A 25,101-nucleotide genomic window follows, 5' to 3' on the forward strand; every position below is an offset into this window, starting at 1 on the left:
ATAAAAGTATTTTTTTATTTATTTATTACATGAAAAATATCTTTTTTTTAAAGAAAAAAATATTTTAAAAAAAGATGTAAATTACAACTTTTTAAAAAAGATATTTTTTTAAATTTTTTTAGTGTTTTTATTTTTATTACTAAAAATTTGTTAAACATACTAAAAAAAATTATTAAATTTTTTTTTATAAAATAATAGCGTCTAAACAAGCACATAATATGATTGGAAATAGTTTAAGGATGTGGAAAATGACAAATTTAAAGTCTAATCAGAAAGGGATAGGAATAATTGTTTTGTTAATTAATTAGCTAGCAACAGCAAGAGTATGCGTATCTAAGTTGATGTAATTAAGTTTTGCTTTCAAGTCAATGGTGGTGAGGCTGACGAATAAGGGATTAGCAATTGTCTGATTTTGCGTCATTTTCGCCGCTAAGTTCCATTACGTAGTATTTTATTTTCAGAATGTGAAATGGCTACAAGTCCATGCTTGTTTAATTGCTTTGTCTTTGATTATTACGTAAGATATTAACATACTTAATTTTAAGTATCTGTGACCTGTAAAGTTAATGAAAGAAAACGGCTTATGAAATTAGTAGTGACCCCAATAAATTCAAGGCTGCTTTAGAAGATTCATATATAATTTGTATATTTTAAGGTACCTAACATGTCACACTCGTTCATTAACTAATCCACTACATAAACAGGGCACTATAAAAATATAAATAATGCAATCAATTTGCTGGCAACAAATCCTGAAATTTAGTGGATTGTTCTCTACGCAGGTTGATATTTACACTGGATTTTGTTAGAGTACTTATTAAGAATTTAAAAATAGAAAATTTTGTATATGAAAAAGAATTTACAACGAACTATAAATTTCACTGATTTAATGACTGATTTTAATATACGAATAATATTTTTTATTTTTTTTACTTACTATGTAATAAGTAATAACCATCATATTTATTTAGTGTTCATTCTCATTCTTTTTATATGACATCCAAATTATTGATTTTGATCGTCAATAAAACAGTCAACTTTGAATGTTTAAATACCAATGCATGTTAAAAGACAAGGAAAGGATTGTCAAAACATCTGGCAATTTAATATTTGCAACAGATGGACATTACATGTTGATGTGGGGAACACTGAGAAGACGACAATTAAGAAGTAGAGACGGGACAAAAAGAATGCCATAATATTCGCTAAAATGCCCAATTAAAATCACTGTCGATTAGGAAACATCTGGCTGTTTCACAAATATAGGAGGAAAAATCTAACTTTTTTTGTTTTAATTTTTTTTTTTTAAAGATCTGACTTTGTATTAGTCATGACATGAATGAATTCAATTGTGGGTTCATCCTGTCTTTTTATATACAGGTAAATGTTTCGTGGATATCTTGGAAATATACCCTACCAATCTACCATATGTTTCGCTAAGGCTTCACAGAGCCTCCATATTTATTATTAATTATATATTACTAAATATTTGTATTTTTCATATTGATAATACATATAAATTAAATATTTTCAAATTAAAAGTACCATTTCCAGAAACAAAAATTCACTCGTCTCAAAGGCCTACAACCATGTTAGGAATAAGGATGACAACACTATTAATACTCTGGATATCCAGCTTGTCTTTGTTTGGCTAGAACGAATAATTACTCGACTCGGTGAGGAGCGGATTTTGATGAAGCGGGACAAAATCAAATTTAGACATTTAGGTAGTATTTGGTAGAGAGACAGAGATTGAAAGACTGAGACAGAGATTAAAAGACAGAGACTGAAATAAATTTCAGTATTTTGTTTGGTACAAAGTAAGAGACAAAAATTAAAACAAAAATAAAACTCTAATTTAATTTGCACAAAAGATAAAATTGGAATTAATTAATTGAGATGAGAGTATTTTAGGTATAAAATATTATTAAAATTTCAGTCTCCATATTTAAAAATTTCAGTCTTTTGTGTCCTACTTTTTGGAGATACTGAAATACTGAAATTTTAGAGACAGAGACAGAAATTTTAATACCAATTTCTAAGCCAACAAATATGATACTGTATCTCAGTCTCCCAATTTCTATCCTAGTACCTCAAAATAAACGCTACCTTAGAGAATATCTGTCTCAATATATAAAATAATAAATAAATAAATAAATAATATTATTATATTATTTTTTAATTTTAATTTTTATTTATATTATGTATATAATTATAATTATATAAATTTTAAAATTTAAGTTTATTAGTTAGATCTTAATAATTATAGAGACGAAATAAATACTCACAAGAAAAAGTTACAGTTAATTTTTTACCAATCTACAAATTATAGAAACAGTACAAATTATATGCGGATAATATGCAGATTATTATAGGGTAAAACGAGGGTGGATAGGACAAAATCCTGCTACACACCCGATTATCACCGCTTTTCAGGAGCGCGAATGGTCTCAGATAGTCTATGTTGAATTTTTAGACAGAAAATATCAAATTCTTATTTTATATTTTATATATAATTGTCATTTTCAACTTAAATAATGGATGGTGCTTAGACATACGTAAACACGCAACAATAATCGATGTTCAGCCAATGAATAAAGACAGACAACTATATAAGCGTCACAATCTACTTCCACATAATTCCCCAATTACACGAGTACCTCGTGACACTATACATCCTTTATAAATTATAATATTTGTATCATTAATAATGAAATATATATATAAGTATTAAATCAAATATTTTCATAGCTAGTTAAACTATAAAATATTAAAAATAAATATAAGTTATTACATTAATAAAAATAAATATAACTTATGCTGCTAATGGGTCACCTACTTAAAGATATAAACTAACAAGTACCGAAGTAAAAAGAAAAGACTTGATGGATAACGTAACTACTGACTAAACGTTTTCGATATGCTTAATCTACCATGAAGCGATCAGAAAATATGAAGAAAAACTGTACATGTCATCAACGTAAAATTTTAAAAAATAAATGGGAAATATTAACCCCCGCTAGCTTTAATTTGTGCTTATAATGCTAAGCTATATGATGAGCATGTTATGGACATCATCGATAAACAATAATAAAATTGATGATGTTTGTCAATTGTCAGTGATGACCTCTTCTAAGAACAGACAGAAATCCTCCCGTTTTATCCTTGCGCCGCTCCTCTCCTTCATCCCCAACCTTGTTTCACATACAACCAAAGTGTAAGAATTACGGTAATACGATATCATCAGAGAATATAGGGGGTTATTAATGACAAAATAGACATGAAAATCTACTAAATGATTGAGTATTCCTAATGCTTTAAGAAAATAGAAATTAACCAAATAAAGCAAGCTAGTTATACCTCCTTAGCTAACTGCTGCAAGATCTCAATGATTTCTGCAAAATCAGGTCTCAATGCAGGATCTTGCTGCCAAGACCTCTCAAGAAGCTCAACAAAATTTGGATGTGTGTTCTTGGGGATGGTTGGTCGTAAACCCTGAAATTCATCCAAAGTTTCCGTAAAAGATAATAGTATAATTTACTATTTCTATACATTAAATATGAAAACGCTGATAATTTTAACCATTTAATATTTAAAATAACATATCCATACAAAATAAGTCTCGGTTGACATAATTATCTAACCATCAGGTGTTGATTTCATTTGAGTAATTATTTTCTTCCTAAATATACCTTTTTTTCTTCTTCTTCGTGTTTTTTAACACCAACTACCTATCTGAAAGGTTGGATAATTTTGTCAATCAAAACCTATCTAAATTTTAGACTGTTAGAATTGTTAGCATTCTACTCTTTTGTGAGTAAAAATGGTAATTTAGTGAAGATAATACTGCTACCTTACTATTATCTATACAAGATATGGATTACTAGTCAATCATATATTAATATAAAGCCACCTAGGGAATTTTATCTTTTGACAGGTAGTTTAACTTTAGCTAAGAAAATTACCTTTTGAACCACTCCTATTGCTGCTTGTAGAGGCGTCAAATATTCGTAGGGAAGCTAACAAGAAAAGAAAAATAAAAAGTAAATAAAACAAATACAAATTTATATACAACAACAACAACAAAGCCTTGTCCCACTAGATGGGGCCGGCTACAAATACAAATTTATATGAGGACCAATAACCTAAAAGTTATAAGGTTGAAGAAATAAGAAATACCTTTCCAGTAAGCAACTCCCATAAAACAATTCCAAAACTAAATACATCAGCCTTGTGATCGTACGGTTTGTGTTCTATAACCTTCAATGCAAAGGAGGAGTCAAGGTAAGAGAAGTTTTTGGCAAGATGGATAATATCTTCCATTTAATTACCAAAAGAAATTTTTAAAAAGAAATGAAATCGATACAACATATTAGTTGCTAGTTAGAATTTAGAACTGTTATTTTTTTAATGAACATTGGTCCAATCAGAGTCTGATCCCTGAAATTCTCCTTTTTGATCTTAGACTCATTATACAGCAACGTCAAGTTACAGTAATACAGGATTATACATATATTTGACAAAGGAATTAGGACTATAATTTTACATTCTTAATTAAAGAAAATTTTCTACCAATAACTCGATGACGATGGTTATTTTAAAGTATAATGCTTCGGCATCCTTTTCCTATCATGCCAAAACATCAAGAAAATTTAACTATACAAAAATGTTGGCAGTGTATAACTTTGTAGAAAGATGGTAACATAAATTCTTTTATTTTTTTCTTGGATCACAGATGGTAACATAAAGTCAAACCAAAAACAGTGTTACAATGAGATTCATATATGTAGTTTCTTTTTTTTGGGTCGAATGCATTTATGTAGGCTTCGTTTTTGGTCAAGAATACATTTATCTAATAATCAATTATATGAGATACAAATTAAAAACCCATCAGCAACATAACATCTTTTTTTCTGGAATAGAGGACAATAAAAACTTTACAAGTAAACAAATAATAGTTGAAAAGGCTAATACTTCGCCACCCAAAAAAATAAAAGCCCAATAGGATCCTGCAAACTACATCTACATGAACCTAATAATATTATGACGAAATATTAAAATAAAGTATTATGAGGAAATTATCTTACTTCTGGAGCCATCCACCGATACGTTCCAGTTTCTGCTGTCATAACTCCTGACTGAGCTTTAACTCTAGCAACCCCAAAATCAGCAACTTTTACAATCTGCAATGCAATATCTATGTGACTTACACTTCTGTATGCCAACCCTATATTAGGCGAAAGTCAAGGTCTAACATGAGAAAGAGCAGAAAAAGAGATTCTTGTATAAACACCCGTCTAAAACTCACATTAAAAGTGGGTTCATTTAACTTTATTTAAGATAAATTTACTTGTACAACTTCACTGACTATTTTTACGAATGTGTCTAAATATATAATACTAGACTTATGTTCATCCAAGAATCTTTCTTGTTGAAAAGCCAATGGAATAGAATTAAGAAGAACACACACAAAAAGCAGGTTGAACGAAACATCGTACACCATTTTCATCCATCAAAAGATTGGCAGCTTTCAAATCTCTATGGATTATCTCATGCTGGTGCAAGTAGTTCATTCCTTTAGCAACATCAATTGCAACTTTGAGCAAGGTAGGAAATTTAAAACTACCCTTCCGCTTATGTAAGTAGTCATACACACTACCACCGGACATAAATTCTGAAATTTGAGGAAGAAACAACAGTGAGTATGGTTGACAATTACTAAAAATATAAATGACATTACATCTAATCAATTATTCCACAGAAAAATGGAATTCATTCGATTTCACCTGTAACTATGCATAAGCGTGGGGGCTTGGTACAAGCTCCTATAAATTGTACAACATTTTTGTGTCGAACCTTTCTGCAAGTAGCAGCAGAGAGTATAATACGTACATAAGCCATTTGGTTAAATAAACAACAGAAAACTATAATGGTCGAGAGTTCACATGTTCTGTCCCCAAACACCAAGTAAATAGAGAATAATCCAAAGGTAATAACTAACTTTTGGAACTTCCATATGGAGGGTGCACAAGTTAATTGTAACATTCATTTTGGTAAAATTCCTCTTATTATTTGAATTGACTTTCTTGTTCTTCACCCAATTTTACCAGGGAAAAAAAACACTGATCCTAAGCACGTTCCGTCACCAAACAGTCAAAATGAAAGGCAGAAATCCAGTAATGGAATTGTCACAAACTTCACATCTAAAGGTGGTGAATTATAATCATGGGCAAAAGAATTATACTATCATAATTTTGGAAATGCTCAGCAGATGTACCCAACTTTAATGAGAAAATGGAAAGGGAGTGTTCTATTAACAGGTGTCTTCATAATAGTTATCAAGGGTTCAAAACAAAAAGTATCAGAGACAGAAGAATTCTAAAGTTTTCAATCATAGAATGATATATGAGGAGACAAATTTTTTTAAACCTCTACTTTCTTCACAGTAATTTTCTAGGACAACTAAATTTTCATGATCAAGTTTGGACATGCAAAAAGACTCTCAATGAAACAGTAGATAGACTTCAGATGATCAGAATGAACAAATTTAATGGAGCAAACCTCATGATGTACACTTCCTGCACAAACTCTCTCTGCAAATCTGAATTTACATGCTCAGGCTTGAGAATTTTAATGGCTACTTCCTGGCTACAATATATACCTTTAAATCTGGTTTAATAGTAGAGCTGATTAGATGAAATTGAAACCATAGCAACACCTAGTGAGAATATCTACATCTGAACTATTAAAAAAAGAAAATCCATAATTTATGTACTCACAGTTCACCATATGACCCAGACGCAATTTGAGTTCCAATTTTCAAATGCTTGGGATCTATCTCCCAAACATCTGTCCCATCGTTAGGTATATTCAACTGATCAGATTCACTTTTCATCCTTGCTTGTTCATCTTCGCCAACAGAAGATACTGATTGCCTACTCGACATTGACCTCCTCTGAAAGCAGTGATCAAAACTTCAATTAATAAAATTAGTGAAATTGACTGTAGCAGTATTTATATACATAATTACGTGCCACATTTACCTCAATCTTTATGACCTCCTTTTCCAACGCTGTTTTAAGCTTCTCTGTTTCCTATTAAAATACAAATTCATCAAGCAAAGTTGTATGAATATAAGTATATAATCTCTAGTAATCTAAACCAGTAACAACATGAATGAGTGATAGCATATAGAATCACACAATAAAGTATTAAGAGATTACAGAATATGAAAGATGCTGCTTTGAGCTACTATGGTTGCTGGAACAACGTTTAGATGAAATTGGATTGGAATATTATGCCTTTCAAAATAAATATATTGATCAACAACAATAAAGTTCAGAAAATTTTGCTCATTTTTTAATGCACAAGTTCACCCAAGAAATTGATGTAAATTATTATCTAGATACATACATCATAGGGCCATCCATCAACAACAAACACATCTAACGAGTAGCCATCAGTTGTGGAAAAGGCATGGGCCTCTTGGATGTTCAGTCCAATCTCAGCAAGCAAAGCAGTTAACTGCAGAGGGAACCAGACTTGTGAGGTACTCTCATTGTCATGCAGGTTCTAACTTTATCTTAATTAACGGAGTAGGAATTTATATGCATATATGAACGGGGATGTTTGAATAGAAAAGTTCTTATTTACCTGACTGAGAAGCTTTGGTTTGTCATCAGTTGAGAAGGTGATTTCATGCATGGGCCTACATCATTTTGGATGACACAGATGTTCAATATATCAAATAAATAAACTAATTCAAAATTCAATCTAAGGACTAGAAACTTCATAAATCATCTCAATTTTATTGATGCTCTTTTACACATCATACAATTTACCCAGGCATCTTTGGTTGATAATTCTTAAAATTGTATTGTATATGATTTCCAACGGGAAAAAAAATGCAAGCGTCATTACCAGACTAAGACACAAATTAAAATTTACCTTGAATTGTAAAGAAAAACATATTTGACCTATATTCTAAGTCATGGTTCAAATAAAATTTCCAAGCTTAGGCCTAGAAAAAAATTGCAATAGAAAGTTTACCGTGAATATTGTGCACTGGCATGTACAGAATGTTCCTCATCAATTTCTTCAGGATTACTTGCTTCAAGAGCCAGTGCTTCAAGATTAGGAGAAGAACCAAAAGCAGGAGGTGGATGTATACTAAAAACAAAATAATTAAAAAAAAATAAGGCTGCTGATCACAGGCATCAACCAAAATAAATAGAATAATCAAGAGTACTGAAGAGGATAGCAAAAAGTATAGCAAAATTTTATGAAATCCCAAAAACGAAAGGATGAAATAATACCTCTGTCCGCTAGAGTACTTTGGGGAGCTTTGATATGATTCATTTTCAATTGCATCCGACTGGACAGTATAAGCTGAGTTTGCATCAGTTACAGGAGGAACCTGCACCAAGATTCCAGTCCCCAAATGATAATACCTTATGGAATGAGATGATTGGAACAAATAATACCACTCAAAATATAAAAAAATGAGACTCGAGGCATGAACACAATTGAATAAAACGAAAAAGGTACAATATTTACAAATTCAGAGTTATGAACATTACATCTTCATAGCTTGGCAAGAAATAATCCTTAGGCAAGTCAACCTGAGAAGTAGACTAGCTTGCAGGGAAAAAAAAAACAAGAAAAAAAAACATTCAAAGGAAGAGGCTGACACATTTATGGCTTGAAACAACGGTCAATAATGCTACATGGATACATGTTGAAATTCAAAGTGAGCCAACATATAAGTGGCAATAAGCTAATGGCAACTAAAACCGTTAACCATGTATGGCCCATAAGTTAAAATTGGAAGCATTTGCAGTTTGAAGCACAAACTTATTCATGATGATGAATGGAATATTCTACATATGAAATCATCATTTCTTTTACTTTTTCTCTTCTGCTTTCAGCATTACACCCTCTGACCAGTAGGCCTAATACCGAAAGTAATCAAGTCAACTTCAAATCACATATAGATCAGAAACGCATCTGGATGTGACTATCCAAACAGTCCTTTCCTAATTTTACACAGGTTACAAGCAAGAGCTCACAGGATCAAACTCTAACAAAGCATTATAATGGGAACCTGAATATGATTTCTAAACATACATGCTTCACCCAAACTATACCAGCATCAAATCTTATAAAAGAATATAGCATGATCAAACCATGACTATATACCAAACTGTTTCGGTGCTGCATGTGAGCCAAGAAATTCATCAGACAGACAAAGGCTAAAAACTGATTCACATGCAATGCCTGACTCTAAACTAAATAACACCACTAAAGCGTGAATTCATGAGAAAAAATGAAGAACAAAGCTGAGAGTAACAGAGTTGAGCTAAACCTGTACTAAGCGAACTTCAATTGCAGGCCTATTAACAGGATCGTGAGCCAAATGCAGCAATCTCTTGTGCATAAGAACATCCGCGGCTCTCTCAACATTCACATCCAGCGCGTACCTGCATTTAACACCACGCATCTCCTCGTCAAATCGCAGACCTAATCAACAATATCACATTAACAAAACGACAAAAACACCAGAATTTAAGTAAGCCACGGGTTTATCCTCCGTACACAAGGATTTATTCAAACATAACAACAAATAAAAATCGAAATGAAATCATCAACAGTTAATTCCGCTGAAATCAATCTACTGCCAAAACCTCAGATACACAGTAAGAGCGAAATAAGATTCAGATTAAACGACGAAGAATTATGCGTATATATGAACATGAATAAACGTGACGACGTTGAGAGAGAGAGAGAGAGAGAGAGAGAGGATGGAGAACCGTGCAGGGAGGCGGTTGAAGTGGTTCCAGAGCTGATCGTCGAAGCCAGGCTGCATAGCTTCGGAGACGCCGGAATCCTTGAGGCGACGAAGGACCTCATTGTAGACTTCGAGCCTCTGGCGCTGCTGGCGGGTGTGCGCCGGCGAGGAGGAGGTGGAGGCAGTGGACGGAGCGGGAGGAACGTGGTGGTTCAATCCCGTGTCGGTGGCGGTGGCTGTGGCGCAGGTATCGTTGTCGTGCATCGCCACCATCAGCATCGAAGGCAACACAAAATGTCGATGATGCGCTTATTGGCCGTTTCACGTGAACGAGTGAATGAACGACACTCTTTCTCTCCCGACCTCGCTTTATCATTTACATTTACATTTACATTTATTTATATTTCTCTATAAATACAATTAATTCATTAATAATTGAGTGAATATTTCATCGATCTCTAATAATTGAATTTGGATCCCTTAAAATTTGAATTTTATTTTAGAGAATAAAGTGTGACTTCTACTTTAAATATTTTCTCTTTTATATTTATTTTTAGTCCCACATGTGAAATCAATAGTGAGAGATCACACTTTACTTTTTAAAGTAAAATTTAAACTTTAGAAGATTTAAATCTATGACAATTACCTCAAAAGAACATCAAGATCCAAAAAAAATATCCAACTCGTTCTTTAATATATATAATTTTTAAAATGATTAACCCTGTAAAAAAGATAACATTAAAAATCAGATTAAATTTTTTTATTAAAAATCTCATTATTTTTTAAGATAATTGTCAGAACTGTTTAGGATTTTTTTTTCTTAATAATAATAAGATTTTTATACTAATATCCTCAATAAAATTCATTAGTATTATTACATTATTACAGTTTTATAAATAGCAGTTGGCAGCACATTATGCTTATGTGATTATACGCAGATCTCAAAAGTATAACAGATTCAACTTAATAAAATAGAAAATAACATTGAAACCATTTTCTTTTTTTAAAATATCTCTTGTATTTTTGGTGTTCTTTTTTATGCATTTTATTTTTGAAAAACTTGGTAATTAAGAAAATAGTTGTGGACGGTGGCGGGACTAATCATATATCTCTTTTGAGTGAATTTTTATTCTAAAACTAAATATAACATATTTAACATAATTTAATACAATATCATATAAAAAATAAAATATTATTTGTGTTTACAATAATTTAAAAGATATTTATGGTTTTAAAATAATAGGAAATCAAAAAATAATTTTTGTCAATAATAATATATAATTGATATTGATATGTATATTTTTTATACAAGTAGTATATACGATTTTTTCACTTGAAAAAATATATACAATCTAATCCAATTGGTTTTAATTAGCACTCATTTAATCTCTATGTGCGAAATTCAAATTAGAACTGCACTATCGTTTTCTTGACCAAATAATTTATAATTTTACTTAGTGTGTAACGTTTGTTTCTCAGGTAAATTATCATGTGTGTAACTATGGATTAGTCTTTGGGAAAACTATGGATTGGATGAACTTCGTTCTTTGTGTTATTGGTAATAAACTATAATAATGAACTTTAGATCAAATTTGTCATACACATTATTGAAACTCCTTACTATATATATATATATATATATATATATATATATATATATCTCACCTATTTTCCTTCTCTATTTTGAATTTTTGATCACTATCCATAAAAATATATATACCTAACTTCCTTTTTTATTTATATATATTGTATAACATGTGCTTGAAGAATTGTACCTTGTATTTACAATATGACTAATAACTTTATTTGTTATCTATAATATTTTTTAAATTTAATAGACTAAAAATTAATATGTCGTAAATTTAAATTTTATTTAAAAATTTATTGTTAACTAATAAATTATTGGATATATAATGAGATTTAAATTCGACATTATATAACTAATGAGGTGGCAGAATGGGTAACATGAAAGGAGCTTTAATTGATAGCAGAAATCACGTATGGGGCCAGATATGGTTCATTATTCATCCCTTGACCATCTATATAGGGATATATAGCAGGTCTCCCAAAGATGTAACATAATTATTGATCCTTGTCTTCTTTCCTTTTATTACCATTGCATCACCGTAACTTGCTTATTAGGATCATTCTCGTATTCTTAATTTGGGTAAATATTGTTGATTTTTTTTATGCAATATATACAGGGACATAAAAGGATACTGCAAGTCCATGTGATGCGATGGGGTTGCACTTTTGTGGTACCTTTTTATTATTGATTGTTTAAAACTTTATGATATAGGAGATACTCTCGATATTTTTATATGAAAATGAGATTGTTATAAATTTATGTAAAATTTACATTATACAAAAAATTTATTAAAAGTTTAAAATATGTTTGAAAAATATAAATTAAATATATAGTTAAAATAATAGTGATTTTTGTTACTTATTTAAATGACCTAAAATGATTGAATATATAAGTTTGCGAATGAGAATATCAAAAGGTGAAAAAACAGTTGTATGATTGTATCAATGTAAAGTAAAAGATACCTATGTTAATTAATTAATAAATGTAACATTATTTTCCTTATACATGTTGAGTACTCCATCTGGAATAATCGGGATGCGACCCAACGAGCAAGACCACCACCCACCTGCCCAATAAAAAATTCTGGGATCCCACAATACTCAGTGCTATAAGCCTATAAACATTATTTATTTTTAACTGTGACAAACCAAGAAGGGAGGGAAGATTATAAAATTATGAGGTCTTTTGTAGTCTAATTTTAATATTATTTTTAAATTTAAAATTGTTTTAAATTTGTTTTGAATTTAATAATAGTCATTTTTTAGATTTTTTTTGTGATGGAATAATGATGTGATTGGACAAAAAGTTACGCTATACTGATAAAATATTGCCGTTTTATTTTTGACACCCAAACTGAATAGAAATTATATTTTTTAGGGTATTTTGAGGATTTTAATTCCTGCCTATTTACACTCCTCAAAATACCCTAAATAATGTCGTTTATGTTTTATTTAGGTGCAAAAAATAAAACGATGACATTTTACTAATTTAGCGTGACTTTCAGCGTGATTTCTATCAAATTACATCATCATTTCTTCGTGAGAAAGTATTTTATAGACAACTGTTATTAAGTTTAAAGACAAATTTAAAATGATTTTAAATTCAAAGACAATACTAAAATTTGAATATAAATTTATGGACGACTATTATTAAATTTAGAGACAAATTTAAAATGAATTTAAATTAAAAAATAACACTAAAATTCGACTATAAACTTAAGAACTATTTTAATTTTTAAATATTAACTCTCCAATTATTTTATCATTATTAGACACAACCATAACATATAGTTGAAAATGAAAAGGGGTGAAGTGGCATATTCTGGTGTCCATTCATTTGGATAAGTTCGCCATACGCCCATGCATGTCAACTGTATGTGTCTTGTCAATAATAACGTTTTTTTCTTTTAAGATTTTAAAATTAGTATTTTTATCTTTATAGATATTGCACATGTTACTTTATTTTCATCAATATTTATTCCCAAAAAAATGTGAGTTTGGTTCAAACATTTATTTGTTTGGATTACTGTATATAAGAATTTTATTTTATGCAGATCAAAACATTTAACAAATAGTTTATTTCAGTGTCTGGAAAAATCTATTACCCTAAAATTTCATTTTTAAATAATTAACTAATATTTGTTATAATAAACTTAATTAAGAGAAAGATTCATGAGTTATTTAATTTATTTTTGTTTTTTGTTTTTGTTTATATATTGTAAAATAAATAGTAAAAATAAGAAAGTAAACAAAGATACTCCCTCCCTTAGTCAGCACCTCTTTCACTTTCAAAATAAGAAACTAATTGATAATTATATTAGCGTTGGAGAATTAATGTGGTCAATAAAAATGTGCTTATTCTGGGAAGCTGTTTACGGAGTTTCCTAAAACGGAGTTTCCTAAAACAGATAATAGTGTGTTAATCAATGACCAACAAGGATTACGAGTTTCCACCTATAAACAATATTATCAGATATTCAGATCAGATTGACAACTAATGAGATAAGATTTTATATGGTTAAGTAGATTATTATTAAATTAGTTAGGGGATTAAGTAGAATTATTTTAGAGTAATCACATGGGATGAGGAAATTCGGCATCGCAAATGCACCGGCTAAACACGTGGATTTTTTTAATATATACTATTTTTGGTAGAAAAGATTAATGTTGCCTAATTAAAAAAATAAATAAATAGCTATTTTGGATTAGAATTTTAAAATAAATAATTAAATTCTATTAGACCGATTAAAATAGATAACCATCGTTAATTCTTTTCAAGACAGGACAAGAAGATAAAGTTCTAAAAGAAATAGAAATGGTGGTGGCCTGGTGAATGAAATAGTAAACACTCTCTTAATTTTTTCGAACGACAAAGTAATTTTTGTCTAAAAAAAATTTGATCCTTAATAAAATTATTTTGAAATAATATAACGTTTTGTTAAAAAATTATTAAATAATAATAAAAAATATAAAATTTTTATTTATAATTTATGAGAATTTTAAATTTTATAAAATTCTTTTGTACAACAGGATCAACTACTGTTATTATTATCAATGTCTTTTTTATCATCGTTAGCATTATAATTTTGAGAAAAAGATAGACTGATTTTTTAAATTTTTGACAAATACATTTTTGATAAAATTTAAATACAAACAAGTCTCTAACTTTAACAAATGGAGGACAATTTAATCCTTCCATCTATTTGCCACTCATACACCAAACGGAACTGGCTGACGTGCCTGAAACGGTGTCCAGGTGTCCCTTACGGTGCCACGCTGAAAAGGGAATAAAGTTCGAAGGACAAATAAGTCCTTGACGTTATTTTGCAAATAAAGTTCGAAGAACAAATAGGTCATTGAGAATTTAGTTCACTATGCTTCTATATGTATCATATATTACTATCTAATTTAATAATCAAATGTGTCACATGACACTCTTATTAAAATTGAGAAAAAATATTTTTTTTCAAAATTAATTAACTCATTTCCTAAATTCTCTCATATACCTCTCTCCATTTTTTATTTCTCTCTACTATTTTTACTCTCTATATAATTATATTTTATATTAGTAATTTGACAAATCAAAATATGTCATCCGATATTTTTTTACAATTAAAATATTTTAAATATAAAAGTATACACATTAAATTATTTTAAATTTTAGATAACGAATGTTAAAATTAATTATTAATAAAAAATTAGACTTTTTCATATAAAAATAATAACTAAAAATCTTATTATTTAATTTTTTATCTGCAGATATCTTGGTCTTCTTAGCCATAGACTTTTGTGAACTTACAACTTTTTTGTAAAAGTAGTTTGATTTTATAAATCTTTTGTGTCATGCATAATTTATACTGTTAGAACAAAGTGAACTATAATTTAAAAAAAAATATTCTCGTAATGTTATTATGGATAAAAATACTAGTTCTAATATAATACACAAATGCACTAATGCTAACTTAATACATGAATGATGCACAAATGAACTAAAGCTAACTTGATGCACAAATGAACTGATACTAACTAATGCCGCTGGTATGATGAAAAATAAACCAATGCAATTTAACAAATTCTAATATAATACACAAATGCACTAAAACTGAACTAATGCAATTTAAGAAAAAAAAAAGTAGAAACAGAACAAACTCAATTTCTGCAATTTTAATACAAATAATTTAAATTGTAGAATACAACAAGTTAACTAGATTTCAAAATACAAGTATAATTTTATAAACTAAATTCTCATAATAGAAGCATAATAGAAGTATAATGAACTAAATTCTCAAGGACCTATTTGTCCTTCTAACTTTATTTGCAAAATGACGTCAAGAACTTATTTGTCCCTCGAACTTTATTCTCCTTCCAGCGTGACACCGTAACGGATACCTGGACATCGTTTCAGTCACGTCAACCAATTCCGTTTGGTGTATGAGAAGCAAATAGACGAAAGGATTAAATTATTCTCCGTTTGTTAAAGTCAAAGACCTTTTTGCATTTAAATTTTGTCAAGAATGTATTTATCAAAAATTTAAAAAATCAAAGACCTATCTATCTTTTTCCCTATAATTTTTACTTTTATTATACTATTTTAATTATGTAATCATATTTCATCCTCACCATTACTTCTTCTACCACCATTAACATTGATAACAATATACCAAAACATCACCTTCTTTTTCTAATGTTTTGTGCAATGTTATTTTTTCTTTTTGAAAAATTTAGTATTGTTATTATTTTTTCTTTTTATGATATTATTTTTAATAATGATTCTTCTCCACTTAATTATCACTAATAAAAAAAATTTTTAAAAAAAATTATTAATAATTTATAAAATTTAAAACTTTTACAAAACTAATTTTTATTATTATTTAACAAATTTAAAAAAAAAATCGTATTGTCCTAAGATAAATTTATTAGGGAATGAAATGTTCCTTTTTTGGATAGAGATTGTCGTGCCCTTCAAACAATAAACGGAGACTGGACTGCATGTTTACTCTGAATAAAAAAAAATAGAGGAAAATGCCAGAGATTTATATGTTTTATTATCTTTTGAGATTTATTTGTCCTCAAATTTTTAGCTACGATCCAATTCAGTGACATTACGGACACATAAAAAATTTGGCTTCTACACGTTTTCAACTAGCAATTAGACCCCCCCAAAAAAAAATCTCTTTATACATTAAAAAAACTGAGAGATGAATTTATGTTTTTTAATTGTGAGAAACAAATTTATTTCAATAAAAAAGATCACATACATATTTTTCTTTAAATAATATTATCAGATTGACAACTAATGAGATAAGATTATATGGTCAAGTAGCTTATTATTAAGAGTTTGTTTAGGTATGATTTGATGAAAAAATATTTTTTTAAGTGATATTTTTTATTTAAAAAATAAAAATAATTTTATTTTAAATATTTTATATAATCTTTTTATTTAATAATTATATTTAAATATAACAATATAATTTATTTATTTATTTATTATATTAAAAATATATTTTTTAATTATTTTTTTAATATGTAAATTATAAATTTTTTAAATAATTTTTTTATTTTTTTAATTCTTTTATTTTTATTTTTAAAATTTTATTAAATATACTAAAAAATAAAAGATATTAAAAAAATTAATAATTTAATAACATCCAAATAAACTCTACTTTAGTTTAGGGATTAATTAGAACCGCTGTAGAGTAATCGCATGCGATGAGGAAATTCGGCATCGCAAAGACACCGGTCAAACACGTGGATTATTTTAATTTTTTATTTTGAAAAAGATTAATGTTACGTAATTTTTTTGTGACTAATGTTATCTAATTTTTTTAAAAAATAGCTATTTCTTATTTTGGATTTGATAAAATTTCATAAATAAAAAATTAAATTATATTAGACCGGTTAAAATATATCACCATAAACTCTTTTCAAGACAGTAAAAATAGATAAATTTAGAGAATTTAATCGTTAAACTTGTCATTTTTAATAACTAATAAAATTTACGATAATCATATATGCTTCATAGAATGATAAAAATTATGGACTGATTTTATTTATCAAATAAAAAAAAAGAAAATAAAAAAAAATAGACAAATGATGTTGAAAAGACCTCTGTAGAATAGTTACGAATTTCGCATAAAACTTTTATTTGAATTTTGACCCACGAATAAAAGTGGTTAATGATTTGTGCGATCTACCAACTAATCTTAGAAAGGTTAATTTGATTACTCTTTTATTTGACATTGATTAGTTTGAAGTGGGCCCCATGATAAAAAAAGATGACAAGGAAGCTATGAGGTGGCAACGTGACCCTTGGAGGTCACGAAAGGACGTATAGTTGTATAAATATACGTATAGATATATATAGTAGTATTATACACCGTATCCGGCACCTCTCCATGTGTTAGTGTTAAAGAAGAGAAAAGGATGAACTGATGAACATTGACTCATTGACAGCGAAGCGGCGAGTGGCAGCCGCTGAAGCTTACTCAGCTCCACGCACACACCACGCGCTCACGCGCGCACCCATTTTCGTGGAACTTTGAATTCGAACTTTCAAGTAGAGAGTAGAAACCTGAAATTAGGTGAATGTTACAATACTCTCTTTATGTTTGGAATTTTAAAATTGCTTTAAATTATTAATATTATAATATATGTTGGTACAATTTTTAAATAGGTATTTTATTAATAGAACTTTTATTATATATTAATAACATCATCAAACAATTAATGTCAATAAATTATATTTTTAAAAAAAATTATATTTAAGAAATTAACACTAACATAAAATTATATTTTTAAATAAAAACCATAAAATAATCATAAAATATATCTTTACCTATTAAACAACATTTTTTTTAATTAGTGTTTTATTAGTATTAATTTTTTATTGAAATAAAATAAAAAAATTATTGTTTTCCATAACAATTTTTTTATTTTTATCTTTAAGATTTATTTTATTTTAGAATTTCATAAACTCATTACAATACAATCTAAATCATATTGATGTATTTTTATCTTTTAAGATTTATTTTTATGTTTTAATTAATTAATAATTTTAAATTTTATTTATTTTAATTATTTATTTAATATTATAATTCATTTCATAAAACTTATCACGTATACTACTTTTTGTTATCTATAACAAACTATATTATAATATACCATTTAATTAGGATATATATAAATATATATTAGGAACAAAATTAATACAGTGTTATTTTAAATCAATTTTAGGTTATTATTTAAATTTAATTTTAGATTTTATAGTTAAAATTAAATTTAAAAATAATTTTAAATAAGTAGTCACAATTCAAAGAGTAGAATAATGTTAAATTATCGTCAAATTTATAACTAGAATTGTTGTTTATTATATTTAACTCATGAAGTTAGGGTGTAAATATGTTTTTGTAATTAAACCTGGACCGATCAAATCAGTTTGCATTGATTTGAATATCGAATTAGAATTAGATTTCTTTAAAAAAAAAGAAAAAAAATTGCAAAGAAAAAAATAAGAATAAAAAAATATGAATGATGGTTAAAGTTTAATCAAGGTTAGGTAAAAATTATATAAATTTATATTTTTATTTTTAATATATCGGATAATTAGTTTAGGTCGAATCCCAAACTCTAAAAAAAATATTTTGTGAAATTTAAAGTTTTTTATTTTTTCAATAAAATTAATAATAATTCCTAGATTTTTTAAAAAAGGATATTTTTGTCTCAATCTTGTATCTTGTCCTCTTTAAAAAAATTAGAGAGTTAAGTCTATTTAATTAAATTATGCATATAAATTATTTAAATTATATTAATTTTTTTTAAATTTCAATAATAAGTTTAAGAATATTTTTTGAGTGTAATGGAATGAACTAAATATAAAAAATTAAAATTAAAATACAAAATGCTTAAGATAATTAATTTTTAAAATTAAAAAGAAGAACAATAATTAAATTCATTCTCGTATACGAAGTATTTATTTTATGTTATATAGTATACATATAAATTTAAATTTTTAAAATTAAAGTTAAATTCATAAATATTTTTAAGTAACTAATGGCATAGAATTTGTTTCCCTTTTAATATGCTTACACAAAATAAATATTATTTTGGTTTTTTTTAAATATATTTAAATAATATTAATACTAAAAGAATATTTTGTCTTTTTAATTAAATAAATTTTAAATTGAAATTAAATCATTTTAATTTTAAAGGATTTCTTTTAGTCTTTTAAAATTAATATTAAAAATATGTTTTGATTTTTAAATTTTTTTATTTTTTTCAATTATAATATTATAATAATTTTTTTAAATGTTATAATAATTTAATATGAGTAATATTAATAAAAAAAAGTATAATAGTCACCAAAAAAAATAATAAAAAAGTATAATAAGCCCAACCAGACCATAAGTCCAAACGAATCCAATATAAAATTTAATGCTAGCCCAAACAAATTTTAAATAAAAAACACAAAATAATCATAAATGCTAATGTTCTTTCTAACTTCTTAAAAGAAGTTTTAGTACTCCAAAGCTTCAAGGAGTATGGAATCGTGTCCCTTGTTTCATCTATGATTTTTCAAAATCATGCAATTAGATGCTGATATGTTTCTCTATTTTTTCTTTCTCATAAAAGGACTAATTTGACTTATTTTTTATCTTTTAGGGACTAATTTGATTAAAAAAATTATTCGGTGATGAAAATGAAGATCGCGTAATCTTTCCGGAATGAATTTGAGTATTAACCCTTAACTTACCACATTGTAACCATGTGATCTTCCTTTTTTGTTTGTACTTTAGAGCATTTCAATAACAGAATATTGAGAATATTCTTTTATCCATGTACCAATTAAGCTCCATCTAACCCTGATTATTTTTTAATTTTATTGTCTGGGGGTACATATTCCTGGATATTCTATCATAAATCCATAAACTGGAATAGGTCAAAGTTAAATAACAATGTTTAATATATTGTAAAAAAAAAAGTTTGTATTTTTTTATAAGCTTTTAAATGTCAACTGGATATTTGCATGCACAACGATACTATGGTAGCAATGGTTTTATTATATAATTCTTGGGATGCAAAGTATTTAGTGATACCAATGAAAACTGTGTTCATTCCATTACATTTTCAATTACAAACGCATATATACAATTCACGTTTCAAATAATACAGCATTTATTTATTTATTTATTTTTGGGGGTGGGGGGAATACTATTTATCACTTTCTTGTGTGCCAAGTATAAAAGCCTTTCACTTCCCCTCTAATTTGAAATGGACATTATATAATCATATACAATCATGTTAGCTACTCTGGTCATTATATAATCATATTAGCACCAGAGAAATAGAATGCAGCATGCAGATATTAAATACTGTTTATGATATTTTCTTTTTCTTTTCCTTTTTTGGTCATGTTTAATTGTTTATGATATTTTCCTTTTCTATATACTAATCATTTGGGCCTAGAGACTATGTTTGGTGAAAAAAACATTGCCTGAAAACTGAAAAGTATTAGACCCAAAAAACCATTGCCAAAAAAACGAGCACTCAAAAACCATGAAACGGAGAAACAATAAGAGAGCTTTGTTAACTTTTGAAGACCAAAAGCCAAGCTGTGTATTTTTTTTTTTCAGTAGATGTGTTTCTGAAGAAATTGTTTGGATGATTATGGCATGCCTCAAAATACTGCCTAGTCTAGCAATCTGAAAAAAAGCATATTTCTCTTGGCCAAAATTATAATAGTGATGGTGTTCCTACATTTGCAGACTCATATTTCCTTATTGAAGAATTATTGAATAAAGATTAGACCATAATAAGACCTTTTTTTTTCAAAGAAAGATACAGATTGGTGAGACTCAATGATCCATACAAGTAAAAATCATTCATGATTTGAGTTTGATCACACAACAACTAAGAGTCAGAGGACCAGAAATAAAACTAAATATCCAAATAAACATCAGATCACGATTAGATTCAGACAAACCATGTAACTTTTAATCTACTTAAGATACATTAATATCATACAATAAGTATTAAGAGGCTAAAACCCTTATGGGCTAAGGCAAATAACAACTAACCAGAGAATAAGATACACACATACAAAATATAAATACAAATACAAATACAAATATAAATACAAACACACAATCATGGACACATACAACAGTTAATGAACAAATTACACAGCCAGTACTTCATTATTTTCAGCATCACCCATTTCTTCATCCTCGCTATTGACATCAGCTTCAAGAAGCCACTGCTCAAATTCGTCCACCTCATCGTAATCATGGGTGTATAAACCATCTGAGATATCATAAGGATCAGCCCCAAGCTCCTCACCATGGCATGCTACATGCAAGAAAGGTCTACTTGTAGCTAAAGCATCTACCATGTCCCTATTAACGCTTCCAGTCACTCCCAACCATTTAAGCCTTGGGAAATACGGTTTCTTTAACCACCGAAATGCTAGTGGTGTAATGCCACCACAGTTGTAAAGATCCAATAAACGCAGACTGCTTCCATGCCATCCAGCCTCATCACCCTTCATTGAAGCTAATGCCATGATTGAAGTATCGCCAATCAGAGGGCATTGTCGCATCCGGAGTTCGGAAAAGTGAATCCGACTCTTTGCCAGCAGCAAAACTCCATTATCTGATAGGCTAGGAAGATTGGATAGGTCCAGTTCTCGCAATTCCAGCATACCACAGCCATCAAATAGGACCGTGATGCATTTGTCTGTGAGTCTCTTGCACCCTCGGAGAGACAACACTAACAGCGAATTGATAACAGATGGTCTTAAGTAAGAAAGTCCAGCATCAGTTATATCAGACCCATCTAATAGTAACATTTTCAGTTTTGGAAGAGAGCCAATGGCCCGTAGAGCTTCATCCCCAAGGCTTCTACAATCTCTCAAGTCAAGAGCTTTAAGCTCCTTGTTTGATGCCAAACTATATACTGCATGGTTTGTTAACAGATTGCACCACCTTAAGCTCACGTGTGTCAAGGTAAGGGACGTTGCAGAAATATCATGAAAAACTAGATCAGTTAAATGAGTCCCATAAGTGACCTTAAACTTGCATAAGCGTGAGCATGAATGTAGGATAGTTTTGAAACCGGTATCTGTGACACGACAGAAGCCACCAAGACATATGCTCTCCATGTTTGCACACTTGTCAGCCATTAGAAGTAATCCTAGATCATTTACTCTTCGAAAGTAAGTAATCAGGAATTCTTGGCTTCGAACCAATGAAAGATGTTTCAATCTCCCAAGCTGATTAATTTGTTGAAGGCCAGCATTGGTTAGATCAAAAGTAACTCTTGGTTCAATAAGTGGTGCATCTCGAAGATCCAAATGAGTCAACAAGGGGAGACCTTTGGATATAGTACCAACCATGGCATCGGTTATATAGTCTACTGAAAGGCATAGTTTCTGAATTCTTGGCAATACTGATGATTGAACATGATTTAAGGACTGATGGGACCCCAAATTTGGGCTAAGCAGTTCAGTCACTGTAACTGCAGAAATGTAACCAATTTCAAGAGAAGTAAGTTTCTCAGAGGCAGAAGCCCAAACTCGAGCAAAGTTGTGTCGAAGAAAGAGAGAGACATCAAACATCAGGATAAGTGCCTAGCAAAACAATCAGAAATCTTATTAAATCTAATTGCATGAGAACCACAGTTCCAGCAAACATGTTAGTATATTTACAGTTGGGAAAAAGGAAGGCATAAAATATATAAAAACTTCAGGGGAGGCCAGGCCATAAGGAAAATTTTTTACCATGTTATTATGAATGAGCCATTATGATGGAGTTAGTCATTTCAATTATTCATCTGGATTCCTATTGTGAAGGAGATGATACCATTTACAAGAAACTCCAAAAGTAACAAATGTGGGAATAGGAATGGTCTTGAACAAAAAGAATATAGTGATCAGTCATGCCAGGTAAAGCTCAACATCATTGAAATGATCAGTGAAGATTAATCAAAATGCAACCACAAGATCTTATTGTTTCGATATTTTCCCATCCAAACATGATGAAAATTAAAACGAAAGTAGGCAAATCAACTAAGGCAACTTAGAAATTTCTACTTAAGAATCTGAAAAGCTTTTACTTAGGTTACATTCTTTTACTTTAGTTATATCTTGTTAGCTTGTTTTTATAGTTATTCCTTACTTCCAACTGGGAGCAGCTGCTGAGTAACTCCTCCAGATCATTAATATGAATGGCCCTCCCTCTATTTTCTGCTACCGAACCCAAGTAGAGAGACCTGATGGAAAGTAAATAACAAGATCCAATAACACCGGCACTACAAACTTGCACCGAAATATGAAACTCACGAAATTAAGCTACACACCAATCCCCAAATGAAGCTTTTCAGTATATGAAGCATGCAACATATGCAACTTGCATGTTATTCAGCATCACCACCCAGAAGAAGTAACGCATGAAAAGGACACTGCAGAACATAATCTACCTTAGATCCTTGCAACGGGTCCCAATCTCAGAAAGAAGCTTGCCACTAAAATCAGCACAGTTATGCAGGCAAAGTTCATGCAACGAGGGTTTCAGCAGAACAGGTATAGCAGAATCGTCAAGGCGACCACAATCAACCTTGAGGCTCTTCAGGCTCCGATTCGGTGGTAGCAATGGCCTCAGTAACTCCCCAGAAGGCGCAATATCCTGAAACCGAACCAAAACAAGAACCTTTCAGAGAAGGGGGTAAAAATGAATTTTTTGAAACTCCCAAATGAAAATCCACCACTTTGGCAGTTACAAACGAAGAACCCATATGAAGAAAAGAAACGAACTTGGTCGAATCGGGAACGCAATTATGAAAAGAATAGTGATAGGGTTTGTTTGATGCATACCAAGAGATGGAAAGTGGGAAGGAAAGAGAGGATGTGTTTGGCGCAGGAGCGGAAGGTGGAGGAAGTTGAAGCCAAGGAGCAGATTGAAGCGATGTCGAGCTTGGTCATTATGGTGGCCAGAAGAGCCGAAGGAAGCTCATCCAGGCTCACCTCCATTTCCATCTTCTATTGATTTTGGATCTGATCAGATCCAAAAAAGACCCACCACCTGCTTGATGTTATTCCCCACTTAGATGCGTTTAGTTAGAAGACGATTGTGATGATGATGATGATGATGACGATGGCGACGACGACGATGACAAAAATGACTACTAGAAGGAATCATCATAAATAAAAACCAACGCTTGATGATGATGATGATGATGATGTAGAGAGGAAGAAACGAAAACTGTGATAATGTTGCAATGGCATGAAGTCTTGGAGTGCGTGTGGGCTTCCAGGGGTTATTGGGCTAAACCAAGAAACTTGTAATAGCTGACGAGGCCCGTCAAGATTTATACTTTTGGGCTTTAGAAACACTTACCATTCACTTAAGCAAGTATAAATAGTTCAAATTTTACCTTATCCATTCAGTAAAACCGATTGATCAACAAAAGAATCTTAAATAAAATTCGAATCCGGCCAACTCGAATTAGTCTAGAGTTTAGATTTGTGACGAATTTGTCATTGATCTGTCATAAATATTGTGGAGAAATTTTGTTTGCCCTTCTAGAGTAATGGCGAAAATTCATGTGTAGTTGACTTTAGGCGAAGTTGATTCTTGAGAACCGTTAGATGATTTGACTAAATTTTTATTTAACTGACTCTCAAATATCAACTTCACGTGAAGTCAACTTCACCTGAGTATTCACTTTATTTCTAG

The 25,101-nt window shown here is 29.5% G+C and overlaps 2 protein-coding genes across 4 annotated transcripts; both read right to left on the bottom strand.

Moving 5' to 3' along the window:
* Window positions 1-2,818: 2,818 nt before the first annotated feature.
* On the bottom strand, window positions 2,819-10,142 carry LOC130947973 (serine/threonine-protein kinase STY46-like). 3 transcript variants are annotated; one of them, XM_057876687.1, is made up of 16 exons: window positions 9,810-10,142; window positions 9,365-9,479; window positions 8,316-8,416; window positions 8,050-8,169; window positions 7,654-7,708; window positions 7,414-7,524; window positions 7,044-7,094; window positions 6,780-6,955; window positions 6,562-6,669; window positions 5,787-5,860; window positions 5,499-5,674; window positions 5,088-5,183; window positions 4,180-4,260; window positions 3,966-4,019; window positions 3,361-3,495; window positions 2,819-3,194 (listed from the first exon to the last, which is right to left on the bottom strand). In XM_057876687.1, exons 1-16 carry the CDS (start codon window positions 10,064-10,066, stop codon window positions 3,117-3,119), a joined length of 1,788 nt encoding a protein of 595 aa, XP_057732670.1. In that variant the 5' UTR covers window positions 10,067-10,142; the 3' UTR covers window positions 2,819-3,116. The 3 variants fall into 3 exon arrangements, with proteins under 3 accessions (XP_057732670.1, XP_057732669.1, XP_057732671.1); XM_057876686.1 differs by having other exon boundaries at window positions 5,469-5,674; XM_057876688.1 differs by having other exon boundaries at window positions 5,469-5,674; window positions 9,365-9,519.
* An 11,200-nt stretch (window positions 10,143-21,342) lies between these two features.
* On the bottom strand, window positions 21,343-24,617 carry LOC130950421 (F-box/LRR-repeat protein 10). Its single transcript, XM_057878906.1, has 4 exons — window positions 24,240-24,617; window positions 23,846-24,051; window positions 23,545-23,638; window positions 21,343-22,997 (listed from the first exon to the last, which is right to left on the bottom strand). Exons 1-4 carry the CDS (start codon window positions 24,399-24,401, stop codon window positions 21,549-21,551), a joined length of 1,911 nt encoding a protein of 636 aa, XP_057734889.1. The 5' UTR covers window positions 24,402-24,617; the 3' UTR covers window positions 21,343-21,548.
* Between the last annotated feature and the right edge of the window lie 484 nt (window positions 24,618-25,101).

The sequence above is a fragment of the Arachis stenosperma genome, chromosome 9 (genome assembly GCF_014773155.1).
Source record: "Arachis stenosperma cultivar V10309 chromosome 9, arast.V10309.gnm1.PFL2, whole genome shotgun sequence".
In the NCBI taxonomy this organism is placed as follows: domain Eukaryota; kingdom Viridiplantae; phylum Streptophyta; class Magnoliopsida; order Fabales; family Fabaceae; genus Arachis; species Arachis stenosperma.

Excerpts from the sequence above, each read along its gene's own strand:
- LOC130947973 (XM_057876686.1), bottom strand. The coding sequence starts at position 10,066 with ATGCTGATGGTGGCGATGCACGACAACGATACCTGCGCCACAGCCACC. Across the intron at positions 5,861-6,561 it reads CAGGAAGTGTACATCATGAG|AAAGGTTCGACACAAAAATG; the intron begins GTTTGCTCCATT and ends TGCTACTTGCAG. Across the intron at positions 5,675-5,786 it reads ACGCTTATGCATAGTTACAG|AATTTATGTCCGGTGGTAGT; the intron begins GTGAAATCGAAT and ends CTCAAATTTCAG.
- LOC130950421 (XM_057878906.1), bottom strand. The coding sequence starts at position 24,401 with ATGGAAATGGAGGTGAGCCTGGATGAGCTTCCTTCGGCTCTTCTGGCC. Across the intron at positions 23,639-23,845 it reads ACCCGTTGCAAGGATCTAAG|GTCTCTCTACTTGGGTTCGG; the intron begins GTAGATTATGTT and ends ACTTTCCATCAG. Across the intron at positions 22,998-23,544 it reads GCAGCTGCTCCCAGTTGGAA|GCACTTATCCTGATGTTTGA; the intron begins GTAAGGAATAAC and ends TTGTTTTGCTAG.